This window comes from Bos indicus, chromosome 5 (assembly GCF_029378745.1).
Source record: "Bos indicus isolate NIAB-ARS_2022 breed Sahiwal x Tharparkar chromosome 5, NIAB-ARS_B.indTharparkar_mat_pri_1.0, whole genome shotgun sequence".
NCBI lineage: Eukaryota > Metazoa > Chordata > Mammalia > Artiodactyla > Bovidae > Bos > Bos indicus.
The window spans coordinates 89,239,722-89,255,032 of record NC_091764.1 but is presented as its reverse complement, the minus strand read 5'-3'; the positions used below and the strand labels follow the sequence as shown (position 1 = coordinate 89,255,032).

Below are 15,311 nucleotides of genomic sequence, written 5' to 3'. Positions count from 1 at the left end.
TGCTCTGTAGTGACCAAAATGGGAAGGAAATCCCAAAAAAAGGAGATATGTGTATACATAGGGCTGATTCACTTTGCTGTACAATAGAAACTAACACAACAAGGTAAAGCAACTAGACTTCTATAAATTTTTTTAAAAATTCAATGAAATTTTAGCTGCAGGATGCTCTGCTGCTTCTCAGCTCTCCCATTTCTGCTCCCATCTCACAGTCTTACACCTTCTGTGTCTTCTGTCTTGCTTGCCCCACCCCTGGATGTCTGTATTTCAGCTCTCCCACGTTATGCACATCTCTGATAAATGTCACTTTTTCAGAAAGGACTTCTCTGATCTTTGTTGTTGTTGTTCAACAACAACAAGCTCAGTCATGTCTGACTCTTTGCGAACCCATGGACTGCAGCACATCAAGCTTCCCCTGTCCTTCACCATCTCCCAGAGCTTGCTCAAACTCATGTCCATTGAGCCAGTGATGCCATCCAACCATCTCATTCTCTGTCATCCCCTTCTCCTCCTGTCTTCAATCTTTCCCAGCATCAGGGTTTCTTCTGCTTTTTTTTTTTTTTTTTGCGAGGTGGGTAGAGGGTGGGGGGCAGTTGGTGGGTCTCTTCTAATGAGTCAGCTCTTCACGTTAGGTGGCCAAAATATTGGAGCTTCAGCATCAGTCCTTCCGATGAATATTCAGGACTGATTTTCTTTAGGATTGAGTAGTTTGATCTCTTTGCAGTCCAAAGGACTCTAAAGAGTCATCTTCAACACCACAGTTCAAAAGCATCAATTCTTCAGTGTTCAGCCTTCTTTATGGTCCAACTCTCACATTCCTACTACCAGAAAAACCATAGCTTTGACTGTATGGACCTTTGTTGGCAAAGTAATGTCTCTGCTTTTTAGTATGCTGTCTAGGTTGGTCATAGCTTTTCTTCCAAGGAGCAAGCATCTTTTAATTTTATGGCAAGCATCTTAAATAATTTGTCACTTTTTCAGAAAGGACTTCCCTGATGTACTCACATAAAATTAGCTCTGTTGTCAGCCCCAACCCGCAGTTTCCCACCTGTTCTTTATCCATTATGTTACTGTAGTCATCTTTATAGCTTTATCATCTCCTGGTTTATGTTTATTTATGTTCTATCTCTTTTCATTAAAATTGTAAGAGCCAAGAGAATACAGATGCATCATGATCTGTTCACTGATGATAGATTATGCCTAGAATAATTTCTTGCATATAATAGGAATGTAAGAAATACTTGTTTAGTGAATAGTGTTAAATAAAAAGAGAGTTTTATGTTATATTTCCCTGTATGTACTATACAGACTATATACACATATATAATAATAAATATATATTATACCATATAAATAATCTTATATAAATCATATCACATATATATTATTTTTATGTTTTCAAAAATAGTAATTTTTTTAAAAATTCATTTGTTTTTTACTGAATATAGTTGATTTAAAATGTATTAGTTTCAGGTATACAGCAAAGTGATTCTGATATATATGTATATAAATAGCGCTGCACTGAATATTGGGATGCATGTATCTTTTTGAATTACGGTTTTCTCTGGATATATGCCCAGGAGTGGGATTGTTGGATCATATGGTATGTACTCAGTCGTGTCCAACTCTTTGCGACCCCATGGACTTCAGTCCACCAGGGTCCCTTGCCCATAGGGTTTACAAGCAGGAACACTGGAGTAGGAGATATGGTAGCTCTATTTTAGTTTTGTAAGGACCCTCCGTACTGTTCTCCATTGTGGCTATACCAATTTACATTGCCACCCACAGTGAAGAGAAAGTTTCCATTTTCTCCATACCCTCTTTGGCATTTGTTATTTGTAGACTTTTTGATGAGGGCCATTCTGACCTGTGTAAACACCTTTTAGTTTTAATTTGCATTTTGCTAATACTTACTGATGTTGAGCATCTCTTTTTGTGCCTTTTGTCCATCTGTATGTCTTCTTTGCAGAAATGTATGTTTAGGTCTTCTGCCCATTTTTTGAGCTGTAGGAGATCTTTGTATATTTTAGATATTAATCCATTGTTGGTTGCATCATTTGCAAATATTTTCTCCCATTCTGTGGGTTTTCAACAAATGAAGTAGAAGAATGGTTTACTTGAGAGTAATGTGAGGATAACCATGTGACTGTTACCCTCCATCATTATATTTTTTCATATTTGAAAACTCTTGCCTCTTTAGGACATGCAAAGAATATATGTTTTAAATTTTGCATTCAGTTGTGGTTTCCTACAGCTTTCATCCCTTTAGTAATAGCTCTGGTGATGCTTTTTCACCCAAGAAGTCCTTACAAGGACATTCATGATTATAGTAACACACAAAAAACAATAGGAGAACATAGCATGGGGAAAAATATAAATGAGGAAGGAAAATATTTTGCCTACAGAAACACACATTCAGCTGTCTGCATTTCTCATATTATTAAAAATATCTTTGCTTGGTTGAAACCATTTTGTTTCCATGCTAACTTCTCATTTGCTTCCCCTGTGAACTTTTTAAATTCCAAGTTTGGCAGCAGTTTTGTTTTCCTTGGAACTAAGTACTGTGTAACATTCTGTTAGCTAAAGGCAGTGATGTAGAAATTGATTATTAAAAATAAAAGAGGAATTTATTTCATAAGGATGAAAATTACTTAGTGTCAAGGAAGTTATGATTTTCAAGATGCTTTACATAACAAATTATGTTTCTTTGCAAGGAAGTACATTTTGTTTCCTGGGAATAAATTTAAGCATCTTCTTTTTACCCATCCTGATTAATGAGAACTGAGAATGAAGGAAAGGTATACAGTTTTAAAGAGAATTCCTTCTGTTTGCCATGTGTAGTCATAAACTTGGTGACCTGTATGTCCTCAAACTTCCTGGTTAAATGTTTATTAAAATATTATTACCCAGATGAGTAATCACAGTTAAATAGCCAAGAGGGTATTTTTTATAGACAGTGAAAGACATTTTTTTCTTCCTAAATTATGAAGCCCTGTACTCTTTATCAAACAGAATATATTTGAATTTCCCATTTATTTTTCATGTTTTAGTCTTACTTTTTCTCTCTCTGTCTCTTCTGTATTTCTAGATCCTTTGTATAACAGATTATAAAATCAGAAAAATTCCTCCTTCAAAAACAGTATCATGTCATATTAATAAACTTTCTGTCTCTTTTCCCAGAGTGGCCTAGGTATCATACTGCTGTTCACTTATCTTGAACATTTAGTCCATATAAACTCAATTGCACAAAGAAAAAAAAAAAGATTCCACAAATTCTACTTCTGTTCCTCATTGTCCATGCATGACCCATTTCTGTCTTTCATCTAATCCCATGATAATATCAAATGACTACGTTGGACGTCTGCAACTTAACACTGATTTTACCTATTGATTCAAAGGATGTTTTGACTTTCTCACTGGTGTGACGTCAACATCAATTTGCATGGAATTCTGTAATTCATTGACTTATGGTGCAAGTTCTTTTCTTCAGTATTTATTATACCTGACTAATTTTTTTTTCATTTGTCCTGATCATTAGTAAAGAGAGTGGGGCTAGGGAGGTATTGCTGTACTTTCTAAAACTTTTAGTCTATGGTTCTGGTTTAATGGGAATACTGATGAGCTGTCAAATGCTTCATTTTAATTTAAATAATCTGTAGTATTAAGTCAGGCAGTTTTTCATACTATGAATAGCTCTTTTAAAAATAATACTGAAAGAATGGTGTTCATTTTAGTCTTGGATCCATGATCTGAGGACAGTACTGTAAAATAAATAATGTAAATAGTGTAAACATTTCAGATGCTATCATCTACTAATATGAAGCTGATCCTCACTCACCCCTCACCTGTGCCAGGTATGCAATGATCTTGGGAAGGAATAGAGCCCTGACGCCCTAACCAGTACCTATTCCTCCACCTGTCATCATTAAATATTCTCCCTTAAATTAGTATAAGTGGATTACAAATTATGTTTATTATTTATTTACTTCTTTTTATTTTTATACACATGCATACGCACTCCACTCCAGTACTCTTGCCTGGAAAATCCCATGGATGGAGGAGCCTGGTGGGCTACAGTCCATGGGGTCGCTAAGAGTCAGACTCGACTGAGCAACTTCACTTTCACTTTTCACTTTTATGCATTGGAGAAGGAAATGGCAACCCACTCCAGTGTTCTTGCCTGGAGAATCCCAGGGACGGGGGAGCCTGGTGGGCTGCCCTCTATGCGGTCGCACAGAGTCGGACACGACTGAAGCGACTTAGCAGCAGCAGCAGCATACTGAGTTTCTTTCACTTCTAATAAAATTAGTTGTTTCCCATAAACCTCTTGATTTGATATTTATTGTGTAAATTGTCCTTATCCTTTCTTCCAGTTATCTACTAGGGTTGTATTTCTTTAAAATGTGTAGAGTTCTTAGTGGACTGAAGATGTTATTCTTTACCTGCCATTTACTGTCGATATTTTACCAGTGTGACATTTGTGAAGGCACTTGAAGGTTTCAGGTATCCTGATCAGTTGATCTAACTTTTTTCTAAATTTGGAAATTCTTTTTTTTATTCCAAGATAGTTTAAGTATTTGTTTTCATTTTGTTCTAATACTTACAGTTTAATCTTTTTAAAATAACTCTATTTATCTACTGTTTTTAATATGGGTTCAGCTCTATATTTTTTTCTTTTTTCCATGGATTGAATAATTCATCAAAAACTCATTAATTTTTGTATTTTCTTTTTCACTTTTTTTTTTTACTACATGTACTTAATTTATTTCAGAACTGTCCACTACATTTCATTCATTTATATTTTGAGTCATGAAGCATTATCCTATAATTTGAATTAAATTTTATTATTTTAATATACTTTAATAACCACTAGGGAATATTTATCCCTTCTGGTATTTTGATTCTTAGTTTATTCTCTCAGATAAAATTTGGGTTCTTTTTTTTTTTCAATATCTTTAAAAAATGCAAACAACTTTTGATTGAAATTGAGTTAAACCTATAAATTTATTTGGGTAGAAATGAACATAATTTTATTGAATTAACTTCTCAAACAGCATTTTATGTTCATCAGTGAAGCTTTACCATTTCCGTGTATGATTATCAAACATTTCTTGATAATGTTCAAAAGCATAATACTTTTTGTTGCTATTATGAACAGCTTCTTTGTCTTTTGTTGTCAAAGTCAATGCAATTGAATAGAAAAACTAATATATATAAACATGCTTTACAATATGTTTTGTTAGCATGAGAGCTTCTTATTGGTAAGGAGTTCTTTCAGTGCTACACATGACTAGTGAATGACTAGACAGAGAAATGGAATTTATTCCTCTTGGTTGATATCTTGCATTTTCTTAATATTCTTCATGGTAAATGTTATTTTTGGCAAATAAATATCATGATCTGAAGGAAAGTAGCTCAATGCTGTTACAATTCTGGAAGTAACTTGATAATGTCTTATAGTCTGTGTTTTTATAAAAATCTATATTTGTAACTTTGGGGGCATATTTCAGATTAAATAATTTTTGCTCCTTAGAACTCTCATATTTTTGTGATTTATCAAAACAGAATTTAAAATTATTGATATTTTGGGCTTCTGGTTCTTATTATTTCTGACAGTAGGCTAGGCTACACTAGCAGATTTCTGCAGGATGTTTTGTTAAAAAACTACAAGTTTAATACCACGTAAATAAAGTTTAACATGGTTTAACATCTCTCTAGAATGTTCCTGACACAGACTAGGAAAGCTGTACATTAGCAGACTTGTTTAGTCATACAATGATATTAAAATATCCTCAAAACAATGAGTAATTGAAATATTAGCTATCAAGCCAGAAGTTGATTTTTTTTTTTTCAGTCCGTTTTCAGGACACAAGTTAACCTTAAAAATGCATTCTAATATACAATAGGTACAGACAAATAATTTTTGATTCCACTATACAAGGTACTTAGAATAGTTAAATTCATACAGTCAGAAAGTACATTGTTAGATGCAGGGGGTAGTGGTTAGGTTGGGGAGGACTTAGTGTTTAATGGGGACAGTTTCACAGTTGAGGAAAATGAAAGATTAGGGAGATGGCTGATGGTGAGAGTTGCACAACAATGTGAATGTACTTAGTGTCATAGAAATATACAGTTAAATATGCTTAAAATAGTGTGTTATGTGACTTTTACAATAATAAAAAAGAATTTTTAAAAAGAGGTGTATTACTTTAGATATGTTAATTTATATTCGTAAGGGCTATTTAATACCTTACTGTTAAAACATAGGTTTCAAAAAGCCTGCTGCTGCTGCTAAGTTGAACACTTCAGTTGTGTCCGACTCTGTGCGACCCCATAGACGGAAGACCACAGGCTCCCCCGTCCCTGGGATTGTCCAGGCAATGACACTGGAGTGGGTTGCCATTTCCTTCTCCAAGACATGAAAGTGAAAAGTGAAAGTGAAGTCTCTCAGTCATGTCTGAATCTTAACGACCCCATGGACTGCAGCCTACCAGGCTCCTACAGTCCATGAAAGAGTAGAAACTGTTGCCATGTAAATAGGTATAATTTAATTTACTGTCAAGAATTTGCTGGCAAGATTTTAATTTACTGGCAAGAATACGCAGAAGAACTATACAAAAAAGATCTTCATGACACAAATAATCACGATGGTGTGATCACTCACCTAGAGCCAGACATCCTGGAAAGCGAAGTCAAGTGGGTCTTAGGAAGCATCACTATGAACAAAGCTAGTGGAAGTGATGAAATTCCAGTTGAGCTATTTCAAATCCTGAAAGATGATGCTGTGAAAGTGCTGTACTCAATATGTCAGCAAATTTGGAGAACTCAGCAGTGGCCACAGGACTGGAAAAGGTCAGTGGCCACAGGACTGAAAACTGGCATTGCCAGTCCCAAAGAAAGGCAATGCCAAAGAATGTTCAAACTACCGCACAATTGCACTCATCTCACACTCTAGCAAAGTAATGCTCAAAATTCTCCAAGCTAGGCTTCAACAGTACATGAACCGTGAACTTCCATATGTTCAGGCTGGATTTAGAAAAGGCAGAGGAACAGAGATCAAATTGCCAACATCCGTTGGATCATTGAAAAAGCAAGAGAGTTCCAGAAAAAACATCTACTTCTGCTTTATTAACTACGCCAAGGCTTTAGACTGTGTAATCACAACAAACTGTGGAAAACTGTCCAAGAGATGGGAATTCAGGACCACCTGACCTGACTCTTGAGAAATCTGTATGCAGGTCAGGAAGCAACAGTTAGAACTGGACTTGGAACAACAAACTAGTTCCAAATCGGAAAGGAGTACATCAAGGCTGTATATTGTCATCCTTCTAATTTAACGTATATGAAGAGTACATCATGAGAAATGCTGGGCTGGAGGAAGCACAAGCTGGAATCAAGATTGCTGGCAGAAATATCAATAACCTCAGATATGCAGATGACACCACCCTCATGACAGAAAGCAAAGAAGAACTAAAGAGCTTCTTGATGAAAGTGAAAGAAGAGAGTGAAAAAGTTGGCTTAAAACTCAACATTCAGAAAACTAAGATCATGGCATCCGATCCCATCACTTCATTTCAAATAGATGGGGAAACAGTGGAAACAGTGACAGACTTTATTTTAGGTGGCTCTAAAATCACTGCAAATGGTGACTGCAGCCATTAAATTAAAAGATGCTTGCTCTTGGAAGAAAAATTATAAATAACCTAGACAACATATTAAAAAGCAGAGACATTACTTTGCCAACAAGGGTCCATCTAGTCAAAGTTATGGTTTTTCCAGTAGTCATGTGTGGATGTGAGGGTTGGACCATAAGGAAAGGTGAGTTCCAAAGAATTGATGCTTTTGAACTGTGATGTTGAAGAAGACTCTTGAGAGTCCCTTGGAGTGCAAGGAGAGCAAGCCAGTCCATCTTAAAGGAAATCAATCCTGAATATTCATTGGAAGAACTGATGCTGAAGCTGAAACTCCAATAGTTTGGTCACCTGATGTGAAGAACTGACTCATTTGAAAAGACTCTGATGCTGGAAAAGATTGAATGCAGAAGGAGAAAGGGATGACAGAAGATAAGATGGTTGAATGGCATCACCGACTCAATGGACGTGAGTTTCAGTAAGCTCTGGGAGTTGGTGATGAATACGGAAACCTGGTCTGCTGCAATCCATGGGGTCACAAAGAGTCAGACACGACTGTGTGACTGAACTGAACTGAATTGAATTTACTGTCATTCCTATATTTTCTTGACCTCTGGGGGTTTCCAGGGGGCACTAGTGGTAAAGAGCCCTCCTACCAGTGCAGGAGTCATAAGACAAGCAGGTTTGATCTCTGGGTTGGGAAGATTCCCTGGAGGAGGGTGTGGCAACTCACTCTAGTACTCTTGTCTAGAGAATCCTGTGGACAGAGTAGTCTGGAAAGCTAAAGCTATTTAATACCTTACTATTGAAACATAGGTTTCAAAAGTCTATTATTCTATAAAAGAAAGACTATAAATTGTTGACATATAAAATAGGTATCATTTAATTTACTGCCATTATTACATTGTCTTACAGCTCATGGGGCATTCAGAATGGGACCACAAACGAGGGCCACGAGGATCACAGGTAAGTTTCTTTTCCTTTTTTGCATTTTTGTTGCAAACACGGAGCCATGACTTTTCTAAAACTCAAGAAATGAGGACAGAGAAGAAGAGGCACAGCAGTCATGCCATTTGTTTTCATTTTACTTAGCTGTAATTAAAGTCTGGTTTCAGATCCCAAGGGCAGATATCAGTATATTCCTCTGAAGAGCTTTCTAGTATCCCAGATTTGTTGTGTTCGTGTTCCTCTCAATAGAGATTTTATATTCATCTCATCTCTACAGAATTTATTTTGATCAGCAGCCTACTCTCTTGATTTTATGCACTTCCTTTGATAATTTTTCTATGTATTTCTTCTTGTCTCTATCTTCCTGGTTTTGGTTAAATATTTTGAAATATAATCACAGTAAACCCTGAACTAATTACAGATTTTGTCTCTAAATGAACTGTCTTCATCTTAAGGAAATAGAAAGATGAAAGGACCTATTATTTAGGAAAAGAAACAAATTATAAACCTTTCTATATTGCCAGACTGTTCTCATTGTCTTACTTTATGTCTTAGGCAAGGAGAAATATTCCATGACGCATTTATGCTTTTTAATGACCTAATTAGACAATGTGGATTTGTTTTGCTTTCATAATTACTTTGCCTGACAGAATAAAGGCTGAATTTTACACTGAGAAAATTCTCTCTCCTCCTAGGGTACTTTGTGAAGAAATAGAAAAATCACTTTTCTCTTCGTTGCCTGCACTTACCTGACTGTAAACATGCCAAATAAAAAATAACACTAAAAAAATGGTTAAGAGAAAGAGAATTGGATGTGCAGTACTGCATAAGAAAAATCATTTTGAAATATGAAATTCTCCCCAGGGTTTTATCAAGTTGACATGACCTGTGCTGTCATTAAGTTTTCATGGATAACAGCTTAATTTAGGTCACTGAGAAAGTACAACCAAGTCAGTCAGTTGTTTTTAGTGGCAAATTTAATAGCTGTGTTTTCATTTTTGTCTGATATCAATTTGATTAGTAGATAATATAAATCAGTCCAATTAAATCAGCATTATCCAAAAGAATGTATGCCTCACTTTCCCTTACTCTTACTTCTCTCTTTCTATTTTTCTCCAACAACTCACCCTTTGTACACATTTAATATTTTAAATCAGAATTTGCTGCCAAATTGGTCATGAATACACAGTAAATTGTTTGTAATTCTAGATCTATCACAGGTAAAGATGAGCACCAGCAAGAAACCCCAGGTTTCTGGGATAAGGGGGCTTCCCAGGTAGCATAGTGGTGGAGAATCCATCTGCCAATGCAGGAGACACAAGAAACATGGGTTTGATCCCCTGGCTCAGGAAAATCCCCTGGAGGAGAAAATGGCAACCCATTCCAGTATTCTTGCCTGAAATAGTCCATGGAGAGAGGAGCCTGGTGGGCTATAGTCCATGGGGTCACAAAGAGTCGGGCATGATTTACCAACTAAACAACAACAGCAGAGTATACCTTTATCTCACCTTGATTCTCAACTCAGATAAAAATTGTCAATGTCAAAAGCAAAAACAGTACGTATACATATAACTGATTCAGATTGTTGTACGGCAAAAACCTACACAGCATTGTTAAGCGATTATCCTCCAATTAAAAAGCAAATAAGTGTTTTAAAAAGCAAGAACATACACTCCAAAATTAAAAAGATATCAATTACAACAGAATAGTTTATTGGGAAATTCTAGATAAATTAAGCACAGAGTAAAACGTCTAATTCTAATTCCCCACCAGAGGCGGGGGGGGGGGGGGGGGTGGGGGGGTGGGGAGGGAGATACTGTACTTATGTTTTAGATCATTGATCTCTTCTTATCTTGCTATTACTTCCTTGAACAATATGTCTAAAGCCTTTCAGCCATTTGAAAGGAATTGCTGACTGCATTTGAATACAGACCTCTAAGTATTTTACTAACACCACAAGGCCTCACTCAAATACCATCTCTTTAGGAAAAGAAAAGATTTAGTTTAATTGAAGACAGGTTTTTGACCACTTACTATGCGGACCGCACTGTGGTAGGTCTCAGTCTGAGGGAAAACCGAGAGACAAGTTTATTGTGTTCAGAGAGCTTACAGGGTATAGTTGGAAATAGAGCAATACTTGAGTAGATAATGTGCCTATAAGGCAGAGTGGTAGATGTAAAATTAATTATATAAACAAAGTATGATAAGAGTTTAGGTGGGACAGATTGTTGATTTATGCCTAGTGGAAATGGGAAATTTTGGTGGTGTCTGAGGTGAGCCTTCAAGGTGGTGTTACAAGATTTTAGAAGTGTAAAGAGGGAAAGGAAAAGCCTGAGGAAAAAGTCTGAACTGGCAAAATGTGGGGTTGTTTGGATATGTGTGAACTTTCTTTATAACTGCTTTATAAAACCTGACTGGCTAGGGACCGTTGCAGGAACTCCTGTGAAGGAATGATCCAGAGAATGTCATTTTTTATTGATTAGATGAGGAAGAAGTAAGGAGGGTCAGGAGTGTGAAATCCTGTACTTCACAGATGAGTGCCAGTAACCCAAGCCTGTTCACAGGGAAAATAATGAGGTTAGTGTTTACATTGTTGAGTGAGAAGTGAAGATGACAATCCCAAAAGGGAATTTCAGACGGACATTTGAGATGCTGTTCTGGGCTCTGTAGTCAGATGAAAGGGCTTCTCTGGTGGCTCAGCAGTAAAACATCTGCCTGCAATGCAGAAGTCCATCTACAGTGCAGGAGACACGGGTTCGATCCCTGGGTCAGGAAGATCCCTGGGAGAAGGAAATGGCAACCTACTCCAGTATTCTTGCCTGGGAAATCCCACGGACAGAGGAGCTTGGAGAGCTCCAGTCCATGGGGTCACAAGAGTCGGATATGACTTAGTGACTGAACCACCACCACAGCCAGATGAGAGCAGAAGATGTGAACTAAAGAGTACCAGACATACATATGATAATAGGGTTACATCAGGCAATAGATCCCAGAAGAAGAACATGAAAAGAGAAAAACAGAAGAAAGGCTGATTCTTGAGGAAGGCTCAGCATACAGGCTGAGAGGAGCCTGGGGATGGAGTTAAAACATACACACAGGCTCAGTGGAGACTAGAGGAAGGAGAACTAATGCAGAATTGAAAGTAGTGAGCATACTGACAAGCTACACTCAAAAGAGGGCTAAGACCACAAACACAGGTTCAAGAAAACAAAAAAAAACATGGGAAATGCAATTGAATGTAGTGAAGAGCAGGCCATTAGTGGGCTCTCAGAATGCACTTTCAGTCAAGCAGTGGTGGAAAGCAGAATACAGAAATTAAGAAGAGAGTTAGTGTGAGGTGGGGCTTCCCTGATGGCTCAGTTGATAAAGAATCTGCCTGCGATGCAAAAGATCTAGCTTGGATCACTGGGTCAGGAAGAGCCCTTGGAGAAGGGAATGGCTATCCACTCCAGTATTCTTTCCTGGAAAATTCTATGGACAGAGGACCCTAGCAGACTACAGTCCATGGGGTGGCAGAGTCGGGCACGACTGAATGACTAACACATTCACTTAACTTTCACTTTTTGGTGTGAGATAGTGGAAAGGTCTCGTGGAGGAGTTTTGTTTTAAAAGAAAAGTAGAATTAAAAAAGAGGTGAAAAATGACAAGGTCCCAGTGTATGGCAGTGAACTATATTCAATATCCTTTGATTAACCATAATGATAAAGAATATAAAAAAGAATGGTGATGGTTTAGTTGCTAAGTCATGTCAGACTCTTGAGACCCCATGGACCATTCAATATCCTGTGATTAACCATAATGGTAAAGAATATAAAGAAGAATGTATGTGTGTATAACTGAATCACTTTGCTGTAGGGCAGAGATTAATACAACATTGTAAATCAGCTATACATCAGTAAAAAAAAGAAATAGCAATAGAAGTGAGGAAATTTTTTTTATGCCAAGATGAGATATATGTCTTACTAACTGTTAATAGCAAAGAGAATCAGTGTAGAGGAGAAACACTGGAAGTTCTCAATAATGACCTATTTAAGGACTGAGAAAACAGTGTAGTTCAGGGCAGGGAATGCACTTTCTCTTAAAGTGGTCCTTTGACACCCATTTATGTGTTTTTCTTACACTCAACCAGTCCCTACCCTGAACCCTTCCATTTACTCTAGTTCAGAAAAACTGACCATGTTCTTAAACAAATTATTACATCCACCAATAAGCACTAATGAAGAAGCTTTGGAAAGAAAGTAGAGAAATTTATACCAGAACAGGAGACAATAAATGGGGATAGGTAGTACAAAAATGAAATGTTATTTAGTCGCTAAGTCATGTCTAACTCTTGCAACCTCATGGACAGTAGCCCACCAGGTTCCTCTGTGCATGGAGTTTCCCAGGCAAGAAGACTGGAGCGGGTCGCCAATTCCTTCTCTAGGGAACCTTCTGACCCAGGGATCAAACTCACGTCTCCTGCATTGCACGCAGATTCTTTTACCCCTGGTAGCTCAGCTAATAAAGAAACTGCCTGCAGTGTGGGAGACCTGGGTTCAACCCCTGGTTTGGGAAGATTCCCTGGATAAGGGAATGGCTACCCACTCCAGTACTCTTGCCTGGAGAACTCCATGGACAGAGAAGCCTAGTAAGCTACAGTCCATGGGGTCACAAAGATTCAGATGTGACTGAGCGATTTTCACTTTATTTTACCACTGAGCCACTAGGGAAATACTGTGAGCCTGATAAGTTCAGTTTTCTTGGTAGAGAAAGAGTATATAAACTTGGGGATATTACAGTGGAAAACCTTGAATGGCAGAAAATATATGAAGTACATTTGTTTTAGATTTCCAAAAATGGGGACTGACTTGGTGTGTGAGCATCAGTATACCTGGTAGATAGCAGTGGGCTGTCACACATGTGAGGGGCAGCCTGCAAGACATATATTGGTGTTTTTCATGTAAAAAACACCAATATATGTCTTGCACTGTTTTTAACCTTCAAGGAGTCAAAAACAAACTAAACAATTTTGGCCTTCAGGAAGGAAGTATACAGTTTTATCTAAAGTCGGTATTAGCTAGGAGGAAAAAAAAAAATCATCAGCTTGTATTGAGAACATTCATCATGACCAGGATAAAGTTAAACTTCTGACTTTCCTCCTATGTGCTTTCTAGACAGAAGTTTTTCTCAAATTTGATGTCGTCTTTCAAAATTATATATGTATTATCACAAATAATAAAGTGTACCTTTCATATAAAATGCTTATAGAACAGTGAATATCTTACTTCAAGTTAAATTCAGCTCTTAATTGTATATGACTCTTCAAACTCAGCAAGAATTTAATTAACATTTATTTATTTACTCTATTCTCAATAATTCTGTGACATAATTTGTCAGCTTACTCACACATTCAGGCTAATGGTTTCTTCTTCCTTTTCTTTTTTTTTCCTTTTAGTATAAGCTCTCAGATACTAGATCATCCAAATTAGGGCAGATGCTAAATGATATATAAACTTCAGCAGCAGGCAGAACTCTTTTTCTGGCAGTGTTCCCAGTAATACCAAATGAAGTCAGAGGATAAAATTCTCAGAAGGCAATTAAGTGTTTTTCTTGTTTTGTTTTCTCTTTGCTATAAATTCTTGAAGAAAAGCTTTTCAGTGGAAAGTTAAGAGAGATAATAGAAAATTGTTCTCCTTTGAAAAGCTTACGAGAGGTAAGAGGGCATTGAAGGAACCAATAGTTTCCTTGTTACTTAGCTAAGAGTCTTTGTGGGAAAAGATCACTTTGATTTGTGAATTATACTAGGAATTTTAATGTACTGGGGCATGTACTAGGAACATTTTAACGTACTAGCAATCGGTGGGCCTGTATTAATCAATAGTTAGAGACTAGCAGGTTCTTTCGTCACTTAGTGCATTTTTTATACCTTTAACTATCAGTACAGACAAACAGATTCTGTGGTCATTTAGTGTGTGTGTATGTCTATGTGTAGTATACATACACTAATAATATATATACTAGCAACCAAGCTTTATTAATTACACTTAAGACCACTTTTTGAAGACACAACTTGTGTGTGATATGTTTAGTCTTCAAATAATTGAGGTATATTTTTAGACATGAAATTCTGGTTTGTCTTTCTAAGTGATTGAATTATAGTATGTACAACACAAGAAAATAGCTGAATATTCTGGTGGGAAAAAAGGTAATAGGTAGCAATAGACTTTTAGTATGCTTAAAAATGAAATGGAACTATAATACACTACAATTTATGGGATTATATTAGGTTGGCTGAAAAGTTTATTCAGGTTTTCTGTAACATCATACAGTAAAACCCAAATGAATTTTTTCGGCCAACCCAATAGCAAGAGCAGTTCTAAGAAAGCAGTTCCTGGAAATAAATGCCTACCTCTATGAATAATTATATGCCGACAAACTGAGCAGCTTAGAAGTAATGGATGAATTCCTAGGAGCATACAATGTACGAAGACTGAACCATGAAGAAACAGAAAATCTGAACAGACCAATAATTTAAAACCTTTCAGGATGGGGAACACATGTATACCTGTGGCGGATTCATTTTGATATTTGGCAAAACTAATACAATTATGTAAAGTTTAAAAATAAAATAAAATTTAAAAAAAAATAAAAAATAAAACCTTCCAACAAAGAAAAACCAAGGCCAGAAGGTTTCACTGGTGAATTCTACTAAACATTAACACTAACTTCTGCCAATCCTTTCCAAAGTCTTCCAAA

General features: G+C 36.6%; 1 protein-coding gene across 3 annotated transcripts in view; it reads left to right on the top strand.

Annotated features, from left to right (window-relative positions):
• The window catches only part of PDE3A (phosphodiesterase 3A), a 370,054-nt gene that overhangs the window by 207,710 nt on the left and 147,033 nt on the right, over positions 1-15,311 (top strand). For all 3 annotated transcript variants that reach the window (XM_019961483.2, XM_019961484.2, XM_070789996.1), the window contains exon 2: positions 8,544-8,594. In XM_019961483.2, coding sequence (XP_019817042.2) covers positions 8,544-8,594 — 51 coding nt within the window. The remainder of the gene's footprint in view (positions 1-8,543; positions 8,595-15,311) is intronic.